The 23807-nt window shown below is 54.6% G+C and overlaps 1 protein-coding gene across 1 annotated transcript in view; it reads left to right on the top strand.

Annotated features, from left to right (window-relative positions):
• BMP7 (bone morphogenetic protein 7) overlaps positions 1-23807 on the top strand; it is an 87320-nt gene that overhangs the window by 46167 nt on the left and 17346 nt on the right. Inside the window, exon 3 of the mRNA XM_047745765.1 lies at positions 12389-12537. Within this exon, the coding sequence (XP_047601721.1) occupies positions 12389-12537 (149 nt within the window). The remainder of the gene's footprint in view (positions 1-12388; positions 12538-23807) is intronic.

Below are 23807 nucleotides of genomic sequence, written 5' to 3'. Positions count from 1 at the left end.
TGGGGCCTCGGACAGAGCCTCCGTCCCTCCTCAGTGAGGTGGCCACAGACCCAGATGCTTCCACTCGGCACTGGCCTCTCCTGCCCGAGAGTCTTCTCAGACCCTGGGAACGTCTGCAGCCCGTGGAGGGGCCGAGGCCCCCGGGAGCAGCCCTCCGTTGCCGGCGGTCAGGGACCGGTAGATCAGTCCCGCACTCTCCTGTCACCTTGAGAAGCACCATGCGGAGTGGTGTTCACCCTCGTCCTGGGGGCCCAGAGGTGGGAGCCCCAGCTGCACACGGCGTCCTGTTGGGGCTTTCTTCCATCCCTTCCTCGTGCTCTCGCTCGTGTCCAGGTGGTTCCTGGGGGGCGTCTCTCGGACTACTTGCATTTGAGTCCTTGACTCGGGATCTGTGATCAAGACAGATCGCAACTCGGGATCTGTCTCGGGGGGGGGGGAGGTTCCTTTCAGGGGGCCTCCGAAATATGACAGAAGATACGATGGGGTGTCCGGCTGGTGGGGCCCTCGGCGAGCTGTCTCCTCAGCCTCTCCTCTGGCCACCGATCTTCCGTTTCAGGATCTGCAGCCAGAGTTAAGTCTGAGGCACCCCGTCCCACTCTGCACGGAGGTGCTCCCATCTGGCCTTTGTTTCTGGAAGCCTCGAACCTGGCGATCGTGATCCCTGTGTCTGCCCGCAGACCCTGCTACAAGGCTCACTTCCCTTCCCCGTCATTTGCCCGCTTCACTTGACTTCCCTGCCTCTGGGTTTGAAATCTTAAAACAGCCTGTGGTTCTTTAAAAAAAAAAAAAAAAAAAAAAGGAAGAAAGAAAGGTAGGGAGGACGACCAGCGTGAAAGCTGTGTTTGTGTTGGTTTGTTTATTCCCTGAGTGTGCGTGGAAGAGGCAGCCTTGACCTCGGTCTATTTTGGTCTGGCGCTGGAGGCTGGAGGAAATGGGGCAACCGGGGAAGGGCTGGGGAGATGAGTCTGCCGGCCGGGGAGTCTCCCCCGCCCGCCTCCACGGTGCCAGGTGGACGCAGCCGCCCAGCCGCAGGTTTCCAGAGCTGCCTCCGAAGCCTCTCGGCGCTCCCCAGCAGCCCCGTGTCTCTGCAGCGCCCCCCCGCCCCGAGGCCTTTCGGTGACTGACGTCACCAGCACGGCTCACCTCTTGTCCTTTGGTGTCTGTGTGGCTTGTGCCTCGGTTGGACGGAGTGACAGGGCCTCCAGTTGCTGGCAGCTCGGGAGCCCAAACCCTGGAACCGGAAGCAAAGGGGAACAAGAGTTGGCGCCAAAAGTCAATTGGCCGTTGGCTTTCTTCCTAGCTGTGGCTTCCTGTCCATCCGTGTCCTCCTGGCTCCCCCAGACACATCCCGATGAAGGAGCGGGTGCTGGCGGTGACGAGGGCACAGGCATGGAGGGATGAAGCCCACACCCCTGGCAGCTCCCCGCCGGGGCTCCGCTTGGGTCATCCGGCAGCCCCCCGAGGGCACAGGCAGGCCTGGAGGGTGGGCTGTGCAGGGCCTGGAGCTGACTGGTGGCCGGGACCGGACACCCCCATGGGCAGTGGGGTAGGGGGAAGCAGTGGCCTGAGGCCCTAGGAACTGGGGGTGAATCCGTTGCTGAAAACACTAGAGTCACTCGAAAAAGGAAAACATTTGCTTTTCCTCTTTTACTAACACAGACGACAGGACATGAGCCCAGAAACCACCCCTGGGCTGGGAGGAGCGCACCGATGGCACAAGCAGGTTTGCTCAACAGATAATTGAGACCTGCTGCGCGCCACGCGGTGTGTTCGGTGCCCGGGCTACGCCCGCGGCCGGCAAAGCAGGCCAGGTTCTTGTGGCCTCAGAGCTCAAAATCCTGGTCGGGAAAGAGGATGCTCCGAAGATCTCTGCAGACAAATTTAAACACCAGCCCGAGCGCTGGAAAGGAGAGGCTCGGAGCATGTCTCATGACAACGTGCCTCTTGGGTGTCTGTGGAAGCTTCCCCGGGGGGCTGAAGGAGGCGCAGGTGTGATAGAGATCAAAGAGCGGGGGACAGTGTTGCGGGGGCCTGTGTAGGCGGAGGCCCCGCCCAGACGGGCCTGAAGGGAGACAGGGGAGGCTGGAGCCGTGGGGCCAGGCAGGAGGAGTGTGGGATGACAGGGGGTGTCGGGGAGGCAAGGGGAACACGTTAGGGACTCTGGGCTTTTTGTTCTAAGAGCTAATAAAGGGTTGAAGGCAGAGCAGTCACCTACTCAGATAACGAGGCTCTGAAGGCCTCGCAGGTTGCTGGGGACTGGGGAGGTCGGGTCAGGAAGGGTGGAAGTAGGGCCCCCTGGGGTTCCTCCTGGTGGCAGCTCTCCCTCCACCACCAGAACCATTGCTGGCTTCCCTGAACCTTCGCCTCCCACTCGTGGAAAGGGCCACAGCCCCTGCCTCACAGCTGTCGTGGGAATCAGCAGGCCCCTCTCAGTGCAGGAGCCAGGCCTGTTCGAAGATCGTTGCATCCTGAGTGAGGGTCCCACTGGGCTGTGAGCTCCCTGCTTTGGGGCTGAGGCAGCTCAAATTGGGGGGCGGGGAGAGTTTCACACTGCCTTTGAGGTATGCTCCAGCCCAGAGCCACGGGTCTTGGACACTGGCTGGGCCCTCCTGACTCTTTCATCCCATTTAATCCATTTGAGAACAGTCCTCATAGTTAACCCATTTTATAAATAAAAGAAGCTGAGGGACAGGAGTGGGCTTGCCCAGGGTCACTCCCCTGGGATTTTACTTTAACTTTCCTAAGACCCAAAGCCTTGTGTTACAATACTACGTCCCTGCCCACCCAAAGTGTGACCCAAGGACCAACCAGGGGGCTTCTTCACAGAGGATTCTGGACTTCACTCAGACCCCTTGATTGTTTTCTTCTGCCGGCTGCTGCATCCCTGATAGGGGAGAACCTTCTATTTTTAGCTCTGCTCCTCCTCGTCCACTTCCTGCCTCCATGACCCATGGGCACGCACATGTTTGAGAGCCTCTTTATCACATGCCAAAGCCAGAGTAGAACTCCTTTGCAGCAGGACTTCTCAGAGCCTTTAAAGAGCTAATGCACATTCTGAAAGTTCTCAAGGAGGGGTGATGTGGTGCATTCCACCCTTATTCGAATACAGAGCTTTTTCATTCTTGACCATCTCATTTTCCTCTCTTGGGTATTCAATTAATGGAGGCAGTTTTCAGACCTTGGTAAATTTCAGACCCTTCCTCTTGCAGATGGGGAAACTGAGGCCCCGACCTTAATGGTTGCTGATCTGCTTCCTGACTTTTGACAACATGGGCCTGCTGGACTGTAGACAGGAGTGTTGTTGACTGTCCCATGAATGCCCAGATGAAGGGGCAGGGGCGGGAAGGGAGGAGGAAGAGAGAGACAGTCAGAAAGACAGACAGATGGTTCTGGGGTGGGGAAACCGTGGGCTGGCGACTCATGCTCCGGCCCTGGGTGGAGGGTACCATGCTTCTTTGTGTATTTTTCCACCTTCCTCCCAAATGACTTAATTTTAGCCTTCCTGGATATGCATAGTCTTAAAGAAAGCGTGTTTAAAAAAAGCCTCGGACCTCCCCGACTTCATCTTCCTGTCCTGGGGACGCCAGGGACTGTTTGGGTGACTTGGTAGAAGGGCAGGGCATTCCCTGGAGCTGCAGGTGGGGTGCTGGGGACCTGGGCTGGGTCCGCCCAGCCTGGGGCCCTGGAGGGGCACTCCCCGCGGCACCACGCCCGACTTCCCCCCTGGGCCCTTTGATCTCCTTCCCAGCGCCCCTCCGGGCCTGGTGTTTGCGTGCTGGTCCGACTCCAGGTGCACGGGGGCTGCTGGCTTCCCAGCCTGACTCATCCTGGGCCCAGCAGCAACATGCCCGCTCCCCCTCCGTGACATCACGTCAGCCCGGGAAAGCTGGGGGTTCCCCACAGCACTCGCTTCAGCTCTGTCTTCTGGGGCATGTTCTCGAGGCCCCGCAGTAGTGCAGTGTGTGGAGATTTAAAGTGTCCAAGCCCTGCAGTGTTCCAGAGGGCCGGGGGGTTGGGGTGAGGGAGGGGAGTCTGCTGGTAACACCTGCTGAAGACTCTGACCCCAGCTTCCCTGTTCTCTTTGGACCAGAACCTTCCCTTGGCTGCAGGTTCCCCTCCCCTCTCTCACCTTGCTTTGCATCCTCTGTTCCCTCAGCTGGAATGCCCTTCCTGCCCTCCTGGCTGCATTAGCTCTGCCCATCCCTCTGACTTGCCCCAGGAGACCCTGGACTGCTTTTCTTCCTCTGCTGCCCTGGAGGACTCCTTCCTCTCCTCCTGCCCCCTGATTGGGCTCTAACAGCCCTCACTGGGTGATGCGTTCAGCTCATCGGGAGTCCGAGCCCACGTCTGGCTCCTCACAGAGCACCTGAGACCTGGGGGTTGGTTTCAGGATTGAAACTCCATTCGTTCCTATGGCTGGCTGTTTTGACAAATCACAAATTTGTCATGAGACATGAGACAGAACCTGTTCGTTTGTCATGTTAAGTCTGTGGGGGTCGGAAGTTCTAGACGGATCTCACTGAATTACTCTGAAGGTGTGTCAGGGCTGAGCCCCTTCTGGATGCTCCAGGGGGGACAATCTGTCGCCTTGTCTTTTCCAGCTTCCAGAAGCCACCCTCATCCCTTGGCTCACGGCCTCCGGCTAGCAGTCACGTCCCTGTGACACTGCTTCTGTCCTCACACCTCTGTCTCTGGTTGGCGCGTCACCCTCTTTGGGTGATGACAGGGGCCCCTAAATCACATCAGCAGAGCCCCCTTGACTCGACAAGTCACAGGTTCTGGGGGTAGGATGTGGGCTTCCGGGGGGTGTGTGTGTGATTCTGCCCAGCACATAGTCAGAAATTCATTTCTCTTTCTTGGATGTGGATCACTTGGCCCGGGACCAGCCACGTTCTCTTGGATTCTCTCCACGCGCTCTAACTCCTGGGAGGATTCCTTGGGGGGGGGGTCCTAGTGGGAAAGAAGGGTGGCTCCATGTCACTTCCTATCTGGGGCCTGCCACTCCCTTGCTGAGGACAGTTTCTTAACCTCTCGACCCCTTTACTGTCTCACCTATAAAGCAGGGGTCCTGACCCTATGTGTCCTGTTGGAGGAAGGAGGATTAGGTAAAAGAATGCAGCTCACTCAAGCGGGGTGGCAGGAGCGCTCCCAGGCCTCAGTGTTGGGTGCTGGGCCCCTCGCTGCCAGTCAGGCCTCCTGCAGAAACCCTGGGTACCTCCAGGTGTGGCCCTTCCAAGCCCTGGCCATGGGTGCTCCCCAAAGGTGATGGGCTGTGTCTGAGGGATGCAGGGTGGGGGTGGGGGGATGACTGTCAAGCCGGGTCTCAGGCTAGAATGGTGAGAGACTGTTTTCTGTCGTACCACCTGAGATGGAGGCCCAGAATTGGCTATTCATGTGTGGCCACTGGTGGCCCGAGCACCAGGTCTGGGCTCCCCAGCTGAAAATTGAACCAGTGGGAGCAGATATCCCAGGCTCTCTTCAGCTCTTAAGACCCCAGACCACTGGGACCCTCAGGCAGAAGGGGGAAGGAAGCTTCGTCCCCACGTGGCTTTGGGATGGGGGCTATCTCCAGTGATGAGGCCATGGGCACTGGGGACGGGGTGGGGCCTGGCTGGGTTTTCTGTTCCCTGGGGCTCCTGCTCCTGCCTGGGGTGCACCGGCCCAGAGAAACCCTTAGATTTCTAAGCTGCCTGGTTTTCGAGTTCTGGGGCTGTCCCGATTGGGGCTGGTTTGAATGGCGCACTGATCTCCCCAAGGCTCCGGTCTGGGAGGGGCTCCCCGCATCTCATGTGGGATCATCCCGCTCTGGGAGTGGGTCATGGTGAAGGCCCTTGAGATCTGTCTCTGAATCATTTCTAAGGAGCCAGGGGGGGGGGGGGAAGGACTTTTCCATCTTCCCACACTGGAGACTTAAAAATACCCACTTTTCCAGTGTCGTGGAACTTTCCAGGGGAGGTGGGCTGGGAGGCGCTGGAAACCAGCTCTCGTGGTGGTGGGCCGCCCTCCTGCTTCTCCCTGTGGGTTAGCTTTCAGCTTTCTCAGGGTTGTCCCTGGGAGCAGGAGGCCGCCAGCCCCAGCAACTCCCTGTTCCCAGGCTGGTGGTTAAATATTAACACCCCTCCGTGCCACGACGTTGGGGTCACCGGCGGTTCACACCTCACAGAGAGCAGGGCTTCGGGGCAAGCTCGGTTTCAGGAGAGAGCCGTTGACCTTCGGGGTCTCGAGGCTGCTGCTTTCATCGGGAGCAGCTGGAGAAGGTGAGGCAAGGCAGGCCGCATTTGCATCCCAGCTCTGCGGCCCCTCCGAGAGCCTGGAGGGGCAGGCACGTGGTCCGCACCCATAGAAGGGGGCGAGCTGGGCCACCTCCCTCCCCTCGGGGTCATCATGCCAGTCCGGTGGAGCGTGGGAATAGGTTGTCCTGTGTCAATCTTGCTTCGTTCAGAAACGGCAGGTGCCCACTGAATTAGACGCTATTGATGAACACGGGCAGAGGAGACAACGTGTTATGGCATAATGGCTCTGTGTTCTGTATTTCAGGCTTCAGTTGGCTTTATCCCTTTCAAAAATAAAGCTTTATTGAGATATAATTCACAGAGTATACAGTTTACCCTTGTAAAGTGGCTCAGTGGTTTTATTAGTCTATTTCAAGCTATGGGACCAGCACCCCTATTCCACATTTTCATTAGCCCAAAAGAAACTCCATGCCCATTAGCACTCACCCTCCCCCCATGCGTCCCCTCCCAGCCACTGGCAACTACTGAGCTTTCTGTCTCTGTAAATTTGCTTCTCTGGACATTTCATAGAAATGGACTCGCACCTGACACGGTCTCGTGTCTGCTTTCTTGAACTCGGCATAATGATTTCCGAGTTTATCTGTGTAGTACCGGGTGTCGCTTGAAGATTCCTTCTTACTGCCCAATAATTTCCCGTTGTGTGGATTTACCATACTTTGTCCATCCATTTATCGGAGAATGGATATTTGGGTTGTTTCTGCTTTTCAGGACTATTATGAATAATGCTGCTGTGAACATCTGTGTGTAAGATTTTGCGTGGACCTATTTTTTATTTCTGTTGGGTGGTAAAATTACCCCAAATTGTAGCTCTGTGTTTCACCTTTCGGGAAACTGCCAGACCGTTGTCCAAAGCAGCGGCAGCATTTCCCAGTCCCATGAGAAGTGTACAAGCAATCCAGTTACTGAGTATCCTTGTTAGCACCTGTTACTGTCTGTTTTGGTTTTAGCCATCCGGTGGGAGAAAGTGCTATCTTACTGTGGTTCCGAGTTGCGTTTCCCTGGTGACTGACAATGCTGATCCTCATTTCATGGGCTCCCTGGCCATGCGTGTATCTTTATAGAGACGGCTGTTCCCATTGGCTGTGTCCATTGTTGGAGGTCATGGCGGACTAGATTTCCCCACCTCGTCCTCTCCCGTTTTCTTGACCTATTTGTACAAGCAGGAATTGTCTGTTGATAATCTGGCGATTTGGGTAAAAATACAGTACAAAACCATTTGGGGATCAGGGGTGAGAAAGACTTTTCATTTCTGTTATGTTGTGCGTCTCCAGTTTTCTATTTCTTCTTTTCACCATTTTTTTAGCATTTTGTATTTCTCCAGAAACGTACATGCCACACATTCTGTTTCATAAAGCCTTTTCGCTGAACACCCTATCATCAGGAATCCCCCTCATCAGGAAGTGTTGATCTGTATGGAAGCTTGTACATACCACCATGTCTTACTAGTGTTTCTTAGTAGGTGGTTCTTAGTTTTTCGGTGATAAACGGCGTAACCATAGTTTGGGTTCTGTCTCTGTGAGGGACAGACTATCCACAACACCGTGTAACTCAACAGTCATTTTGTTGCTCAGGAATTTGGGCAGGGCTCAATTAGGACACTAATTGAGGTTCTTCCACTTTCTACAGCATCTGCTGTGGTCAGTGATGAAGCTGGCAGCTCAGCTGGGGGCTGGCTGGGTTTCTTTCTCTCTCTTTTCTAGACCCTCTTCCCCCGTGGCCTCTACCCCCTTCCATGCAGTCTTTCTTAGCACAGAAGTCCGATTTCGGGATCCACGGCTAGCTTCCCAGAGAGCAAAAACAGAACTGCTAACCCTTGGACAGAGTGGGGCTTCTCTTCCACTGGGTCCTACTGGTCACAGCAAGTTGCAAGGTCAGCCCAGACTTCAGAGGTGGGGAGCAGCCCCCACTGATTCATGGGAGAGCTGCCTGTGGGTACCAAAATGGGTGGCCCCATTTGCAGAAAGTCTACGACTCTGACCATCCCGTCAGATGAAATTTGGAGTCGAAGTGCACGTTCTTTGAATGGATATGCGGTCTACTGACTTGCGGATTTGGGGAATCCATATCGAGCAGGGAACGTGATCCTGTTGCTGCGTCTGCTCTAACTGCAGCGTGTCCCGACAAGCCATCAGGATTTGCTGCCAAGCTGGTCTTCACTTGGGTCTCCCCACTTGCTCAAGAAGGTGGCATTAACCCCACTTTACAGAGGAGGAAACTGAGGCCCAGCAATCTGCTGGCTCAACTTACTCTCCTCTCCCTTCGCCAGCATCCAGATCTCATACTTTATAGCATTTTTTCTGCTCCACACAATATTGTAAGAGTAAGAGGCATCACGCAGAATCCAGCCACCTCCTGTGTCTCTTATCCTTTGGTGAGAGGTGAGTTAAGGAAGGGACAGGGCTCACATGCTCACGGTCTGGGGTCAGATTTCCAATGCTGCACCCAGTTCTGTCCCTTTTAAGGTCACTGAGCGTGGGTGGTGCTTTACTTCTCTAGGGCCCACTGTCCTCGTCTGTAAAATGAGAACAACCATCTTATGGTTGCGGGTCCCAGAGCACTGACATGAAGGAAGCACCTGGATTTCCAGCAGGGTTGAGGGTGGGGGAGTGCCGTCGGGCTCCTTGGGGGACCATCACCCCGAGCCTTCCCCTCCTCTGCTTGCACCTGGCCTGGGTCAGGGGGACCAACGTGTTCAAGGTAAATAACACGTCACAGAGGTCCTCCCCAGTGTGAGAACCACTGTGCTCTAATGAGATGCTCAAAGCAACAGCTAGACGAGCCCACTCTCCCACCTGTCCCTGCAGACTCGGTCGCAGAGTCATTCCTCCATTGTTTTTTCCTGTGGGCCTGGACCTTGGGTGCAGAAACACAGCCTCGCCAAGGGTGTCCTGCCCCAGTGCCTTTGAATGCGGCTCTGCGTCTTCCAAGCAGGCCCGGAACAGAACGCGGGCTGAGGCCTCGGGGGAGGGGAGCCGGTGCGTTCCCGCTGATTCATAGGATGAGTCAATGCGGGCCGGTACCATCTGGCGCTCAGTGTCATGGCCTGTAATAAGAAGGTTTAGTATCGTTTGGCCAGAAAGATGTTCGCTGTTCGAGAGCCCCAACTTAGTCTTCGTTGCTTTACTGCCCATGAGGGCTTACCCAGATATCTGGTCACATTTTCCGGCAAGTAACATTTTCCAGCAAAGTCACCACCCAGGCTTGCGACTTCTGGGCCGTGGCATGGATGCTTCCTACGAGGCCCAGGGAGCCGGTCTGAGCGGGGGAGCTGTTCTGGTTTGGGCTGGAGTTTCTGTTCGCTGTTATTTGTTGAGAACAGCTGATGGCTCGTTGACGGTGCCGGCGGTGCCCGGTAGCCGGAGGGAGTCGTCGAGGCACACTGGAGATGAGGACAGCAGGGAGCTCTTGCTTGGAGGCAGGAAACCCGCACAGGTGTCCCCCGAATCGGTTCTAGAACTGCCCGTCCAGGGGCCAGGGAAGAAGTGGAAGTGATATGGTCATGCAAGACCGTCCTGTTATTCTTCCACTGGGATGGGACGGGCCAAGTTAGCGTCTCCGATACCCTCTGTGGCTCCAAAAAGCTATCGCTCCTTCTGGCATCTTCTAGCCTCTCTGTGTGTCAGAGCGGGGAGTGGGCTCAGAGGGACCAGCGAGGGGACAGTACACGTCCTGTGTTGGCTAGGAGATCCCCAGGCACGGTTCATTCCCACACGTTGCATAATATAATTCGGTATTTTCTCAGTCAGGTTCTGGCCATTGTTGAGTATCACCTACAAAGAGATTTTCGCCGAGACGGATGCCGATAACCCCTCTTCCTGTCTTGCGGTCCTGGTGAGGCCGTCCCATCCCTGTGGAGTGCCCTGCCCTCCCGCGGCCAAGGGCTGGGCACCTCCTTGACTCGGCCAGCTAGGCTCTCTGCTCTCAGACTTTGGGCTGGAGCCATTCCCAGAGAGAAGTAGAGCTCGGGTTCCTGCCGTCCACAGCTGTGCTCCACAAGACAGCCCGACGTCCTCTCGCCTGCCTTGGCTCCTTCTCTCGCAGAGGCTGGTTCTCCATCCCTGTGTCCGCCTCTCTGAGGACCTGGGACTCTCCCTGTACATTTCCAGTGGGCTCTGCGTTCAAGTAAATTTGAACGCTGGCTCAAATTACTGCTTTATTTTCTGCGTGCCTTCTCACGACGCCTGCACACATGAAGGTGACTGGTAGACGTCCGTATGTTACGGCAGGCAGCAGAATTACAGTTCGGCAACCTCACAAATGTGGAGCCTCCACGGCACATGAGTGGCCGATGAGAGATGAATGATGGGGTGATGGGTAATAGGAGAATCGGGGACCGGAGCCGATAGGAAATGTGTGCCTCGTCCTGGGGGGCACCTGCTCCTTTGCATCCAGCCCACAGTTCAGTGCCTTATAGCATAGTGAGTTCGATTTGCCAGAGGCTCTGAAATGCCGGTAGTCACAGCTGAGCAGAGGTAGTGTCCAGAAGAACTGTGTTGCTGGATGGTGGCAGGCGTGAGCTTACAGGCCGTCTCCCTGGATGTCAGCCCTGTCTTGGCTCTGTCTTAGCCCACAGGGAACCCTAGTCACCCCAGGCAAACAACTGGGCCTTTCGGAGCCTCAGTTTTGGGGTCTGCACCCTAATATTCTCCTCACAGACTTGTCGTAAGGACGCAGTGCTGACATGATGCTGGTCAGGCATTTCAGCCTGGAGCCTGGCACGTGGTAAGTGCTCAGTAGTCAGAGAAAATTCACCATAATTCCCCAGAAAATTAGATCACTCCAGATCTGACAGGGTGGAGATGGTCAGTGTCCTGGGGCAGCGGGTTTAGATGTTGTTCACCATTGTACCCCGGTGTCTGGCACAATGGGGGGTGGGCTCAAATACTTTAACTGATTATTGAAGACTCAAAATATTGAAAGTTCAAATGTTTCTAAGTAAAACTGTGTGAAATGTTACGAGACCTTGTATACTAGAATTCTATCACAAAGGTAAAAATTCACCAACCTATCCACCCAACCACCCATCCACCCAACCACCCATTCACGTACCCAACTATCCACCCCTCTAGCTACCCATTCACCCAACCATCCCTCCATCCACCCATCTACCTGCCCACCCACCCACCCAACTGCCCATCCATCCCTCCATCCATCCACCAACCATCTACCCACCTATCCACCTACCTATCTACCCACCCATCCATCCACCCACCCATCCATCTTCCCATCCATCCACCCATCCACCCACCCATCCTGTCTTCCACACACCCATCCTTCCATCCATCCACCCACTCTCTTCTCGCCCACAGACTCATCCTTCCATCCACCAACCCGCCCATCCATCTACCCTCCCATCCTCTCATCCCCACCCATCCATCTTCCATACACTACAATGACATTTGTAGTTTTTTTGCTACTGCAAAATGTGAGAAAAAGAGGATTAAAGGGTTATCTCTGTAAATTATGTCAGTCTCGGAGTTCAGCTCCTAATGCTTGGAGGGTTTATGAAGAAGTTGCATGGCCTGGAAATGAAGAGCCTTTTCACTGGTACTCAGTTACCTGAGCTCACACCCTAACTCTGTAGCGTCCTGGCTAAATGACCTGGGGCAAGTCATGGCCTCCCCATAGTCCGTGGAGATGATAGTCTCACTACCCTGTAGGGTTGTGAGAATTAAATGAGATAATGTGTGTAGAATTCTCGGGGCAGTATCTGGCACATGGTGAGTAATCTAACAAGTGTGGGCTTCTTCCCCGAGACTCCCAGCAGCACAGAGGCTATAAATTCCTGCCATACTGTCCCCTGTCCCATCGGTGTGCCACCTAACATGTGTGAAGGGTGAGTTTGCCTCGGAGCAGCTCCTTGTCCGCTGTGTGTATCTCTTTATGCCTCTTCCACACTCCCTTTCCCCATCACAGCTATGAGGGTGTCTCTAGGCCTGGATCTTGCTCTGATGCACCCACTTTTGGGAGCCTGGTGGCCCTCCTCCTGCATCCTGTACTCCACGTGGTCCTTCTCTCTAACAGCGGCTGGCCGGTGACAGGGTGACAGAGCCATGGCTTGCTGACCTGGAGCCTGGGTCTCTCCTCTTTTTCAGGGAGTCAGACCTGTTCCTGCTGGACAGCCGCACGCTCTGGGCCTCGGAGGAAGGCTGGCTGGTGTTCGACATCACTGCCACCAGCAACCACTGGGTGGTCAACCCACGGCACAATCTGGGCCTGCAGCTCTGCGTGGAGACCTTGGACGGTAGGTGTCCAGCCACCACCTCCCTGCTTCTAACACAGCCCGTGCTCCTGGAATCACGCAGGAGCCCGGCAAGCTCATGCCTGCTTCCGTCAGAACAGGGCCCCCCTGCCCCAACCAGCCAGTACTCACTGTCTGGCCTTTCGATCCCAAGCAAAAGTAACACCCACCCCCTTTGCAAGAGATGGTTACATGGTTGGCCACAGCTGGGTCGGGTGGGGCCCCTTGCAGAGTGAGGTCCTGCACCAGCAGGGTAAGCATCGTCTTGGAAACGCAGACTCTGGTCCCTCCCAAGCCTGCTAGAACTAGCGCTGTGCCTGGGGCCCCAGGTGCTCACGGAACACATTATGCATCTGAGACGTGCTGACCCGGGCACCCCACCCCCGGAGACGGAGGACATGCTGCATGCATGCCCCGTGCATGGCAGATGTCTAACAATATCCCTGACCTCTACCCACTAGAGGCCGGTAGCATCTCCCAAAAATGTCTCCAGGTGTTACCAAGTGTTCCCTGTTGAACAAAACTGTCCCAGTTAAGGACCACAGCACTGGTGCAAGGAAGGCATGAAGCCCCTTCCAGGAGACCCTGAATGTGGTTCTGAGTCCCAAATGCTTGGAGAATCAACAGTTGGTCTATGTCGCCCTGTGCCTTGCAGTCACTCTCTGCGGGCACCCACCTGCTCGGACAAGGGTGACCAGAAGGCGAGTGGGAACTCAGGTGGAACTGCTCGCGCCCACGTCTTCCCCCAAAGCGTGTTTCTTATTAAGTGTGGGATGGCTTTGGGTGGGTAGCTTCTTCCTTATACCAGCTTTCAGGGAAAAAAACCCCAAACTAGGAACACATTTATTTTAGAGTAGGTAATATTTGCCAGTGCCTCAAAATGCAAGTTACAGATAGGCACAACGGTGCGGCTCTCCCGGGGCCGTCTGAGCCGCTCACTTCCACCCCGGGGGCACCTGCCGTTTCCCTGTTCCTGGCTGTGTTTTCAGAGATACCCTCTGGGTGTTTAAACAACTACATATAGATTCTGTTTTGCTTTTATTTTTTCCCTCCCGCAAGTAGTGACGTGGCATATACGGTGTTCTCCGCCTTGCTTTTTATCACTAACCTTGACGGCTGGCCCTTTGCAGCCCTGGACGAGCTGCCCTGTTTGTTTAGGGGCAGTTGTGCTGTCGTGTATGTGTGTAGTTGAGTGTAGCTCTGCCATTCACTCGCCTTGTGACTTTGGACAACTTCCCTCACCTTCCAGAACCTCCTCCTCTCCAACACACAGGGCCACAGGGGGTGTTAATGCAGAAAGAGTTTTAAGATAGTGCCCCAATGAGCATAGGAATCCCCCCGGGGCATCCTGGTAAAATGCAGTTTCGGATCGAGCCAGCCTAGAGTGGAGGAGAGGCTGCCGCAGAGGCTGCTGGTCCTGGGCCACGCGTTGGGAGGCAGAGCTGAATCTAGACCTGATGCCTCGGACACACGCCCCACTCCAGGGCTGTTTCTGTTGTTATTCATGGTGCTGGTGTCATTACACTGCTCCTACCACTGACACTGACTTACCCGGGGCCCCCTTGGGAAGAACGTGTAGGCGTTTTCTGGTCCTTTGCTCTTACGAACAGGGCTGCAGTGGAAAACCTCAGTGCATGTATCGTTGTCCACTGAGTGTAGCCCTGGGATAAATTCCCAAAGGGGACGTTATCTGTGCGTAGTTTGGACAGGTGTTGTCAGTCTGCCCTCCTTGGGGCTGCGTCTATTCACACCCCCGTCAGAAGCACACGAGGGCACCTGCTTCCCCTTCTTTGACAGTACACGTTCCCAAACTTGTCCATCTTGGTTAATCAGGGAGATGACAAATGGGCTCTTGTAGCTTTGCTTTGTTTTCCTCTCTGCTCTGTGAGGCTGATCCCCTTCTCTGGTGTACTGCTTGCAGTCAACTCCCTACGTGCCATGCATTTATCCCCTCTGCCCATTGCTCTGACAGAGCGTTGGTCTTTTTCTTCCTTATATTCTAAGGACACCTGGCTCTTTGTGATTTGAGCTGCAAATAATTTGTCAGTTTTTCATTTTTCTCTTTTACTGTAGTTAATGCCAGGTGCCAAATGGATTTGGGTGATGTAGCCAAATTGTCTCACCTTTTGTTTTATTGCTGCTGGGCTGTGCCTCTCTTCTTTTCTATCAGAGGCCACTGCTTTGGTCTGGAGCTGCCCCCTCAGTCTGAGACTGGCCTGAGGCCATGCACTCTGTGGGAGGTGCAGCAGAGTTTAGGACTGTCGCTTCCAGGCTGGTCTTTCTACTGGTAGAGGCTTCAGCCTCCCTCTCCTCCTCTTTCCCCTCTCCATGACACATAAAGAGGGGGAGGTCCTGGAACTGCCAGAGTTTTCCATGGCTCTATATTGGATTGGCAAACTATATGCCCGGTGGTCCAGATTCAGCCTGCACCCTGTTTTTCTGTGGCCTTTGAGCTGAAACTAGTTTTCACATTTTTAAATGGAGGAGGAATATCAAAAGAAGACTATCTCATGATATGTAAAATTATATGAAATTCACATTTTGGTGTCCATAAAGTTTTATTAGTACACAGCCACACTCACTCATTTACATATTATCTAGGCCTGCTTTTATGCTATCACTACAGAGTTAAGTAGTCGTGACAGAGACTGTAGTCCACAAAGTTGAAAAGAAGTATTATTTTCAGATGATTATTTATAGACAAAGAATGCAATCCCTGCTGTATGCCAGAACTTCTCAAACTGTGTCCCATGAAGTGTCAGTGGATGTCCCAGGGTAAAGGGAAGCATTCATGATCAGTTAAGAGTGAGAAAGGCGAGGTTGGATAAACTAAGCAGATTTCTCTGCAGGACTTACCAGAATCTTTATTTTGCAAATATCCATTGTGAATTTCCTGATGGGGCACAGAGCATAGAGGAATTCTAAACTTGTTTGACAACAGAGTCATCCAACTCTTCTTTTACTTAAACGCTCCCAAGGAACATATTGGAGATGAAGTAAAAATGGAGCTAAAGTAGATTTGACTCCTCTCTTCAGAGTGGCCATTTCCCTCGACCCGTGGATATTGTCTAGATCTTCCCTCTTGACCTTGATGGGTCCTGTGCTTCTCTGCCCTGTCTGCCCTGCTGGCTTGGGGCGGCCCAAGTTTGGTTTTTCTCTTAACTGACACCCAACCCAGTTTCCCTAGTGTCAGGCTTGCCATTATCTTTCTCTCCCAAAAATCTGGGGCTTTGTGCCCTTATTTCCTCCAGCTTCTGCTTCCCCCCAGAATGCAGGTGAAGCTTAGCACTCAGTGAGATGGCACAGCCTGATGGTTAAAGCTTGGACTCAGAAGGCCAGACTCACCAGGTTCAAACCCCACCTCTACTGTTTCTACCCACATGATCTGGGGTGAGTCACTTAATGTCCCTCATCTGGAAAGTGGGGTTAATAATAGTTTCCACCTTCCAGGGTGGGTGGTGAAGGATCAGATGAGCTCATGCAAGTGAAGAGCTTAATTGTTCAACTTGGGACAGCAGCTGAGCCCAGAGTCAGTGCGTAATGGTGTAGCCTCTTGTCATTCCCACCATGGGGCCACAAGGCAGGTGCTGCCAGTAAGATCCTCATGGGACAGTAGGCCCCTGGCAGGTGTGCGACTCCATATTCTGGCAGATCCCTGGGGATCCCTCTTCATCTAAGGGGAGGCGAGCCTAGTGCTTGTAAGATGCTACCCAGGGTCTGAGCAAGGATCAGAAACTGTACTCATGACTCAGGGCCTGTCTCCTCCCCTCCCGCCCTCTCCTAGATGGGGCGCCCAGAGCTGGGCATGGATGCCACCACTCAGGAATTCGGCTACTCTGTCCAGGCACCGTGCATACCGAGGAGACAGGTTTGGCCTGGCGGCCTGGGTCGGGAAAGGACCACCCAAGCAGACCATCAGAGAGGGATAGAGTGAACAATGGCTAACTGGGGGTATGAATTTGGGGATCTTCGTGGGAATGAGATATAGCAAGTAAGCCCAGTGTTTCTGAAACCACGGGCTTCTAGCTATGCAGCTGCTTTCCCTCTGACCCCAGTGTCCCTCAGAATCCCCTGGGGGGCACGTTGAGACTAGTGATTCTTGCCCCCACCCCAGACCCATGGATGCTGAGTCCCTGAGGGCTGGGCCAGGAAGCTGCCTTTTCTCACGAGCTCCCTGAGTCACTTGGGGCCTGGCCCAGTGCTGACCTGCTGACAAAGTCATGCCCCGTGTTTTGGGTACCTGCTAATAAGACCATGCTCGGGCTGAGCACCCCATCAGGTTAAATCCCTACCCCCGTGAAAGACCAGCAGAGCCTGCTGGGGAGTCCATGGATTCAGGGCTCCGTATGCCAGTGCACCATGGCTGTACCGCCTGTGGGAGCCACGGGGTCCCCGCCTCGGGGGCAACTGCTGACATTAACCTAAACTCAGTGAGCATGGCTGCCTCCTATGGTACCTGGGCAAGCCGAGTTCCAGGGCAGTGGCACCCGGGCCCAGCCCCCAGTGCCCCCTTTGGGAGGAAAGGAGAAGGGGCACCGAGACAGGTGCGACAGGTACAGTGTAATCCTGGTCCAGACCCTAGCAGCACCTTGTCGCCTCTAGGTGGCTGCCGGAATACGGAGCCTGTCCCATCTCAGAGGCCTCAGTTTTTTCACCCATACAATGGGCGTGTTGATGATAGTTATACTGGTCAGCTTGCTTCCAACCTAGTGAGGCACAGACATCACAGATCTTCTCTGAGAAGCTTTATGTTTGGTGTGATGTGAGCCTCCTGCCCACCGGGTCTCCAAGTCCCTCCTGAGACCACCCAGGATGTGTACGTCTGTTCCCTCTCCCAACAGCTGTGCTTTCCTGTTAGTAACTCTGGGGAGCGGTGAAGAGCGTGCTTGTGCAGGGGAGAAGCCCATAAACGCTCCAGGCACCTGTGGCTCATTGGGAGCCAACGGGGGAGTAGTGTCTCATCCGGGGACAGGATGCTGTGGGAAGGAGGGCTGGCATCTACTCTCTTTCCCTTTGTACAGAAGACAGGAGGAAAGGCAGCCGGCCCCGAGCCACACAGGGGGTGCCCCTGCTCCAGGGACGAGTGAGTGGGAGAGGAGAGGAGGCATGGATGGAGGGGTGCTGATGCTTTCTGGCTCCCCCAGAGCTAGAGAGAGCTAGCCAACTGACAAGGGGGCTGTCCCCGTGGTGCCGGTGAGGGCTGACCCCTCGCTGCAGGCCTGGCTGCCGGCTCGGGGCTCCTGTGCAGACCAGGGAATGGCCAGCAGCTCCCACATGGACCCCGGAGCCGGCGGCCCAGCCCTGCTCCTCGGACAGCCTCGTGTCATGTTGGGCAGCTGGTGCAGCCTCTCCATGCCTCGTCCCTTCTTCTGTTCCATGGGCGCAATAATGATCAGGCAGAAGAGTGAATTCCTGTGAAATGCTGAGCCCTGGGCCCGGCACCCTGACCATGCTCCCTCCCGCACGCTCCTGTCATCATCATGGTTGCCGTCGACAAGCTTCGTGATCACGGTGACCCACCCAGGGAGTGTGGCTGTGAGCATCGACACATTAGCAGACGAGGAAACCGAGGCCGAGAAGGGGGGTCCACTTGCCTGAAGTTGCCCAGTTCCTCGGGCAGACCTGGGCTTCGCGCTGGTTCTGACTCTAGCCCCCCAGCCTCGCTCTTTGCTGGGACGCCTCCCAGGAAATGTGGTCCACGGGAACCAGGCTTGGGGAGAGCATACCCCATGAATGCCTGCCGGGTACATGGCTGATCCCTGGAGACAGACAGCTCGGGACCCTATAGTGTCCTGCTTCCTGCTGGGGAAGGAAAGGGCTCGAGAAAGAACCCAAAGGACAGTGGGCTTCCCGCTCCTGCAACCAACAGAAGTGGCCAGCGCTGCATGTAACTTTTGTGGCCTCCTCCCTCTATTAAAAAGAAAAATAGTAAAAATGATGTTTCATGACCACGACAGTATAAAGATGAATAGAATCCTGGTTGGATTAAAAATGAAAACAATTTCTGTAACCCTCAAAAGTTTATGTGTCTTCTGACTTTAAGAGACATTAAAACATTTTCACGGGCTCCTAAAAGTACCCAGGCCTGGGCCCTGTGCCTGTGGACAGGACAGCCCTGGGTCCGGCGTCCCAGGCTGGGGAGCGATGCCGGCCTCTCCCTGCCCCAGCACCTGGGTGTTAGAACCTGCTTCCTGTAGTCGAGAGCCTCTCCGCCCGCACTGGAAACACATTTCTTCACTCAACAAACATCTGATGAGCCTGGGATTGTTGTAGGCCCTGGGCTACGGCCTGAGGGATTTTGCCATCACGTTGCCCACAATCTCATTGGAAGGTGGAGAGTGACGAGACCGTACGCTAAAGATCAGGGAGGAGGCGTGAAGACAAGTTCTGGGATCCTCAGGAGGGTTTATCTATGGTTTTTCCACTGCCATCTTCCGTCCCAAAGCCACAGGGAGAGGAAGACACTGCTTTGAACTGCACGCACTTCTGTCCTTGCAGATGTGGAAACACCTGGACATTTGCTCCCAAGACAAGGACTTCAGCCTCTTGTTCTAGGTTATAACGTCCTCCCTCTCTCTCTCGCCCAGAGAAGAAATCACTCGGAGGCTCGGGAGGGCAGCGCCGAAAAGCCCAACTCTCCAATCCGAGAAGACAGTCTGGCGGTCCCTCCTGCCCACCTTTCCTCCAGCTGCTGCTCTCGGACATGGAGGGCCCCTTCTCCCGCCACCTGCCCCGTGTCTCCTTCCTTGTGTTCTGGACATCTGTGCGTAAAGGGAGCCTCGGGCTTCTCTCCTCGGGCGCCAGAGCACGGGCCTCTCTTCTCCATCCTCCCCGAGGGGATTGAATGGGATTGCAAGGCATTTAAAGGATTGAGGGCGTCTGCTGTCCCAGCGTTCGGCCCCGGCGGCCGGGCCGGGAGCGGGAGGTGAGCCACGTGCCCACGACAGCCGCAGAGGCTAAGCCGCATAAAGCCGAGGTTGGCGAGCAGTCCCGCCCTCAGCGCCGCTGGCTCGGAGGTGCCTTCGCCCTGCGATTGCTTCACATCCTGTTTGTGCAGAAGCCGAGTGAGAGACAGGAGGAGGCCTTGATGACCCAGAGGCTGGGATGGGTCCTTCCCGGGTTGGGTGCGCAGCCGTGGCTGGGACAACATGGGGTTACTGGGGCCCGGCGGATGTCACAAGCGATACAGACATTCTCACCCGTCACTTGGGCCTTGGTCCACGGAGACAAGCGGCTGGAGTTAACATGTTTTGCAGGATCCCGATCCGCAAGGGGCATTCTGCTGCTGCGGGCCTCCACCAGGGGGCCTCCACACGGCCTCTGGGCCTGGAAAACAAAGAAATCACAAAACCAAGATGTCGCTTCCTCTGTGATGGGGCTGTGCTCTCTCTTCTCCCAAGAGGCCCCATTTGGGCTCCATGCCGCTTCCTGGGGAGCTTCCCCGGGGCTGGGCGCGCTGATTCTGCTCCTGCCTCCACAGGACCCGCCAGCAGTGGCCTGACGCACGCTGGCTCGTCCCTGTCCTCCAGGCCCAGAGTCCTGCCCCCACACCACCACCAACCCGGCTCCCCCCTTGGAAGACCTTCCTCCTCATGCCTTGGGGAATCCTTCCTGCTGTCTGAGGCTCTGTAGGTTGTCCACGTTCATGTCCGAGCAATCTTTTCCTTCCTGTGTGTCTATCCACCTGGACTCGGCGATGGTGTGGTGGTCAAGTTCACAGCTTCCACACAGCTTCCCCCTCTGTAAATGTGGGATCGGGGGGCCTGCCTGAGCAGCAGCATGTGGAACGGCCCCAGCACAGTGCCTGGCACAGAGCAAACACTTGGTAATGTTTGTTCCTCGTCTTTATTGTGAGCCAGCAATGGAGAGAACCAACTCTGTCGGGAATGCTTCCACCGGCAAATGATAGACAACAAAAGTGCCTTATCTCGGGCAGTTATGGTTTCCTTTACAAGTCCGGAAGGGTGCGGATCCAGGGTTGGTTAGAGCAGAGGTCAGTAAACTTTTCCCATAAAGTACCACATAGTGAATTAAGTTTTAGGCTTTGTGAGCCAGATAGACTCTGTCACAGCTCCTCAACTGTGGCATTAGAGCATGAATGTGGGCGGTAAATATGTGCACCAATGTGCAAGGAGGTGTTCCAATAAAACTTTATTTGCAAAAACAGGCGGCAGGCTGGATTTGGCCCGCGGGCTGTAGTTGGCCAAGCCCTGGGCTACAGAATCAACAGTAGTCAAGATCTCCCTCCTGGCTCCACGCTGTGTCCTGAGACTCACCACATCACATTTGGCGAGACGGCGGCCTCCATGTCCCCAAGCATGGAAGAAGGAAGCAGGCAGGCTAGAGGATCTTCTTTCCTTCTGCCTGCCTTTTTAGGGAGGAGACCATCTCTGAGCAGCCTGCAGTGCCCATCCTAGGAGGAGCTGTGTGGGAGCCTGGGAAGGGTCTTGGAGCAAGAGCAGGTCTAGAAAATGGAGTTCCTCTCCATCAGCATGTTGACATCAGGGGCCACTCCTTCTCCGTGGGGGGCGCCCTCCTGAGCACCATACGATGTTTAGCACCGTCTCTGACCTCTACTCACAAGATGGAGAAGCACCTCCCTCAAGCCATAAAGCTCCAAAATGTCTCCAGACCTTGACCCGTGTCCCCAGGAAGCAGCGGTATCTCCAGCTTCGACGTACGAGATAAAAGGCCGCATAGGAGCCATTCTGCATCCTGATCAGGGTGGTGACCACATCAGTCGGTATGTTTGGGAAGACTCACTCATCTGTATACAAGATGTTCGTTTAAGCACTAACATTTTAAAAAAAGGAAACCCAAAACAAAAACAGAAGTAAAGCAGCCCACAAAGAGTCAAGCCATGCATTCCACCAAAGAAGACGAAAGCAGTGAGCCATTGCTCTGAGCCCACGCACCTGCCTACCGGGTAGACCAGATGTCTCGCCCATGGTGTACGGGTGAAGCCAGCACAGGGGGATCAGATCTACTGCTACTTTGGGAAGACCGTCCTCTCCTCCCTTGAGGAGGGCCTCTGGGCAGATTAAAATGCAGGACATCCCATTAACTTTGAATTTCAGATAAATAATAAATTATTACATAGCATAAGTATGTCCCATATACTGCCAACATTATTCATTTCTCTGAAATTTAGATTCAACCAGGCTTCCTGTATTTTAATTTGCAAAATCTGGCAAACCTGCTCTTGGCAAATCTTCAGGTGGGTTTTTTTTTTTTTAACTTATTAATTCTTAGCTAGACTATACATCTTTTCCAACTTCCCTGAAGACACAGACTTTATGGTTCAAGTATTTGGTTTCTCATGCCTCCCTGTCTCCATCAGTTACTTCTCCCTCCAGCCATCAGCCCGGTGTATGTGGCCTGGCTCCCTAGTCGTGACACTCACCCTGGACATTTAGAAACTCACCATCAAAACAGATGCTTGCCCTGGCTTATGCTAAGTAAAGCCAATGCCCTGTGATATCATAAAGTGAAACAGAATTCTCCTGCCAGACAACCCACATGTCCTCTCCTCCAGTAAAACCCTTCTTGGCCCTTTTTGGGGGGGTATTAAAACAAAACAAAACAAAACCCCTATGCACGTACATACTCACGTATGTTGGTATATGCTTTAAATTTCTTCTCTCCCAGATGTGGTCACAGCTTATCTGACTCCACGCTTCCTTCCCCAGGCTGTGGGTGTAACCTCCAGGGTACAGGGCAGTGCCTGGCCCCTGCCTGTGCACCATGAGTATGTGTAAAAAAGATGAATGAATTATTTAGGTGCCTGGTCCATTAACTATCTGGGTAAAACGCCACATTGTCTCTGGAGTTCTGAGTTAAAAACTTGACGGCAAGGACGTACCTTTGCGTGTCTGTCCAGGAGTGAAGCTTGTCGTAGGGAGGATGTGTGCCAAGCTTGGCTCGCCACCTGGGACCTGTGGCCTCCCAGGGGACACTTGTGAATGTGTGCAGACAATTTTGCTTATCAGGACTCTGGGGGAGGGATGCTCCTAGGACACCTGTGCACCTCCTCCAGTGCCCCGCAACGGCCTGAGTGCTGGGGGCCCAGGACCAGCCACTGTGTTGCCGCTGTCTGTTTGGTGAACATGCTGTGGCCTGTCTTGGAGCCCTGACCTGTGCTGGGGCAGTGGGTGGAGGGGACCACCCTGCCCTGACTTGCAGGGCACGTGGGCAGGACCCAGAGAGGCTGCCAAAGCGGGGAGTCTAGAGGAGAGCCTGGAGGGAGGGGGCTCATTTCTGGGCCATCCTCTTCCCCCCACACCAGCCTCATTGGGCCTCTCATCACCGAAGTCTGGCCACATCCCCTCTCCAGACCCTCTGTGACTGCCATAATACCTAGACTGTGATCCAGAGCCCCCACAAAGGCCCCCAGGGACCCAGCCTTATCACCCCCCGACCTTCTGACCCTACTGCCTGTTCTTCCAACACACATCGTGTGTTCCTGCCTCCTGGACTTGGCATTGGCCGTTCTTTCCATGGGGAACATTCCTCCCCCAGAATCCCCGTGGCTAAGAGGCCTTCTCTCCCTGACCAGTCCCCCCTTTTCCCTGCCCCGGACCCAGTCCTAGTTTCTTCGTGGCCACCGTACTCCACATCCCTGGGCTTCTCTTCCTCCCTGGGGGGCGGGGGCCCTTGGGGGTTCCTCTGGCTCACTGCTGTGCCTACACCTCACCAGAGCCGGGCACACAGTAGGTGTTCACTAGTAGTTGCTGAATGAACAATGGGCCAACAATGGGGTGGTTGTTTTAAGCCTGGGACATTAACCTCATTGTCTGTCAGTAGGAGAGGATGAGGTAAAGGCATTTTCAGATGCGAGGCTCCTCTGTGGCCACAGGGGACGAGGTCGGGGTGTTTCGCTGATGGAGAAAGATGTCCACGGTGTATTGCATAAAACCCAGGTTTATGTGAAACAGCGGTAACCGTACCATCCCAGTTATGAGGAACTGCACACACCTGTTTTTGTAGACACACGTGTATGCGGCTTAGACTAAACAATCACAGGGTTTTAGTCATCTTGGTGGTTGAGGCAAGAAGCGAACTTCAGGACTGGTTTGATCCAGTGGTTCAGCAACATCACCGGAGATTCTGTGTCTGTCTCTCTGCTCTTCCTTCCACCAGATCAGCCCCATTTGAAAATGTGATCCTCTCGTGGTCTCCAGTTGGTGGCCATTTCTGGGGCTCCATCCATTCCTCCTCCCTGTTTTTTCTGGGGAGAGAGAATGTTGCCTTTGGATGCTAAGTGGGAAGTTTCT

The sequence above is a fragment of the Lutra lutra genome, chromosome 9, assembly GCF_902655055.1.
Source record: "Lutra lutra chromosome 9, mLutLut1.2, whole genome shotgun sequence".
NCBI lineage: Eukaryota > Metazoa > Chordata > Mammalia > Carnivora > Mustelidae > Lutra > Lutra lutra.
Note: the sequence above shows the minus strand (reverse complement) of the source record. Positions and strands in the feature narration are given on the sequence as shown.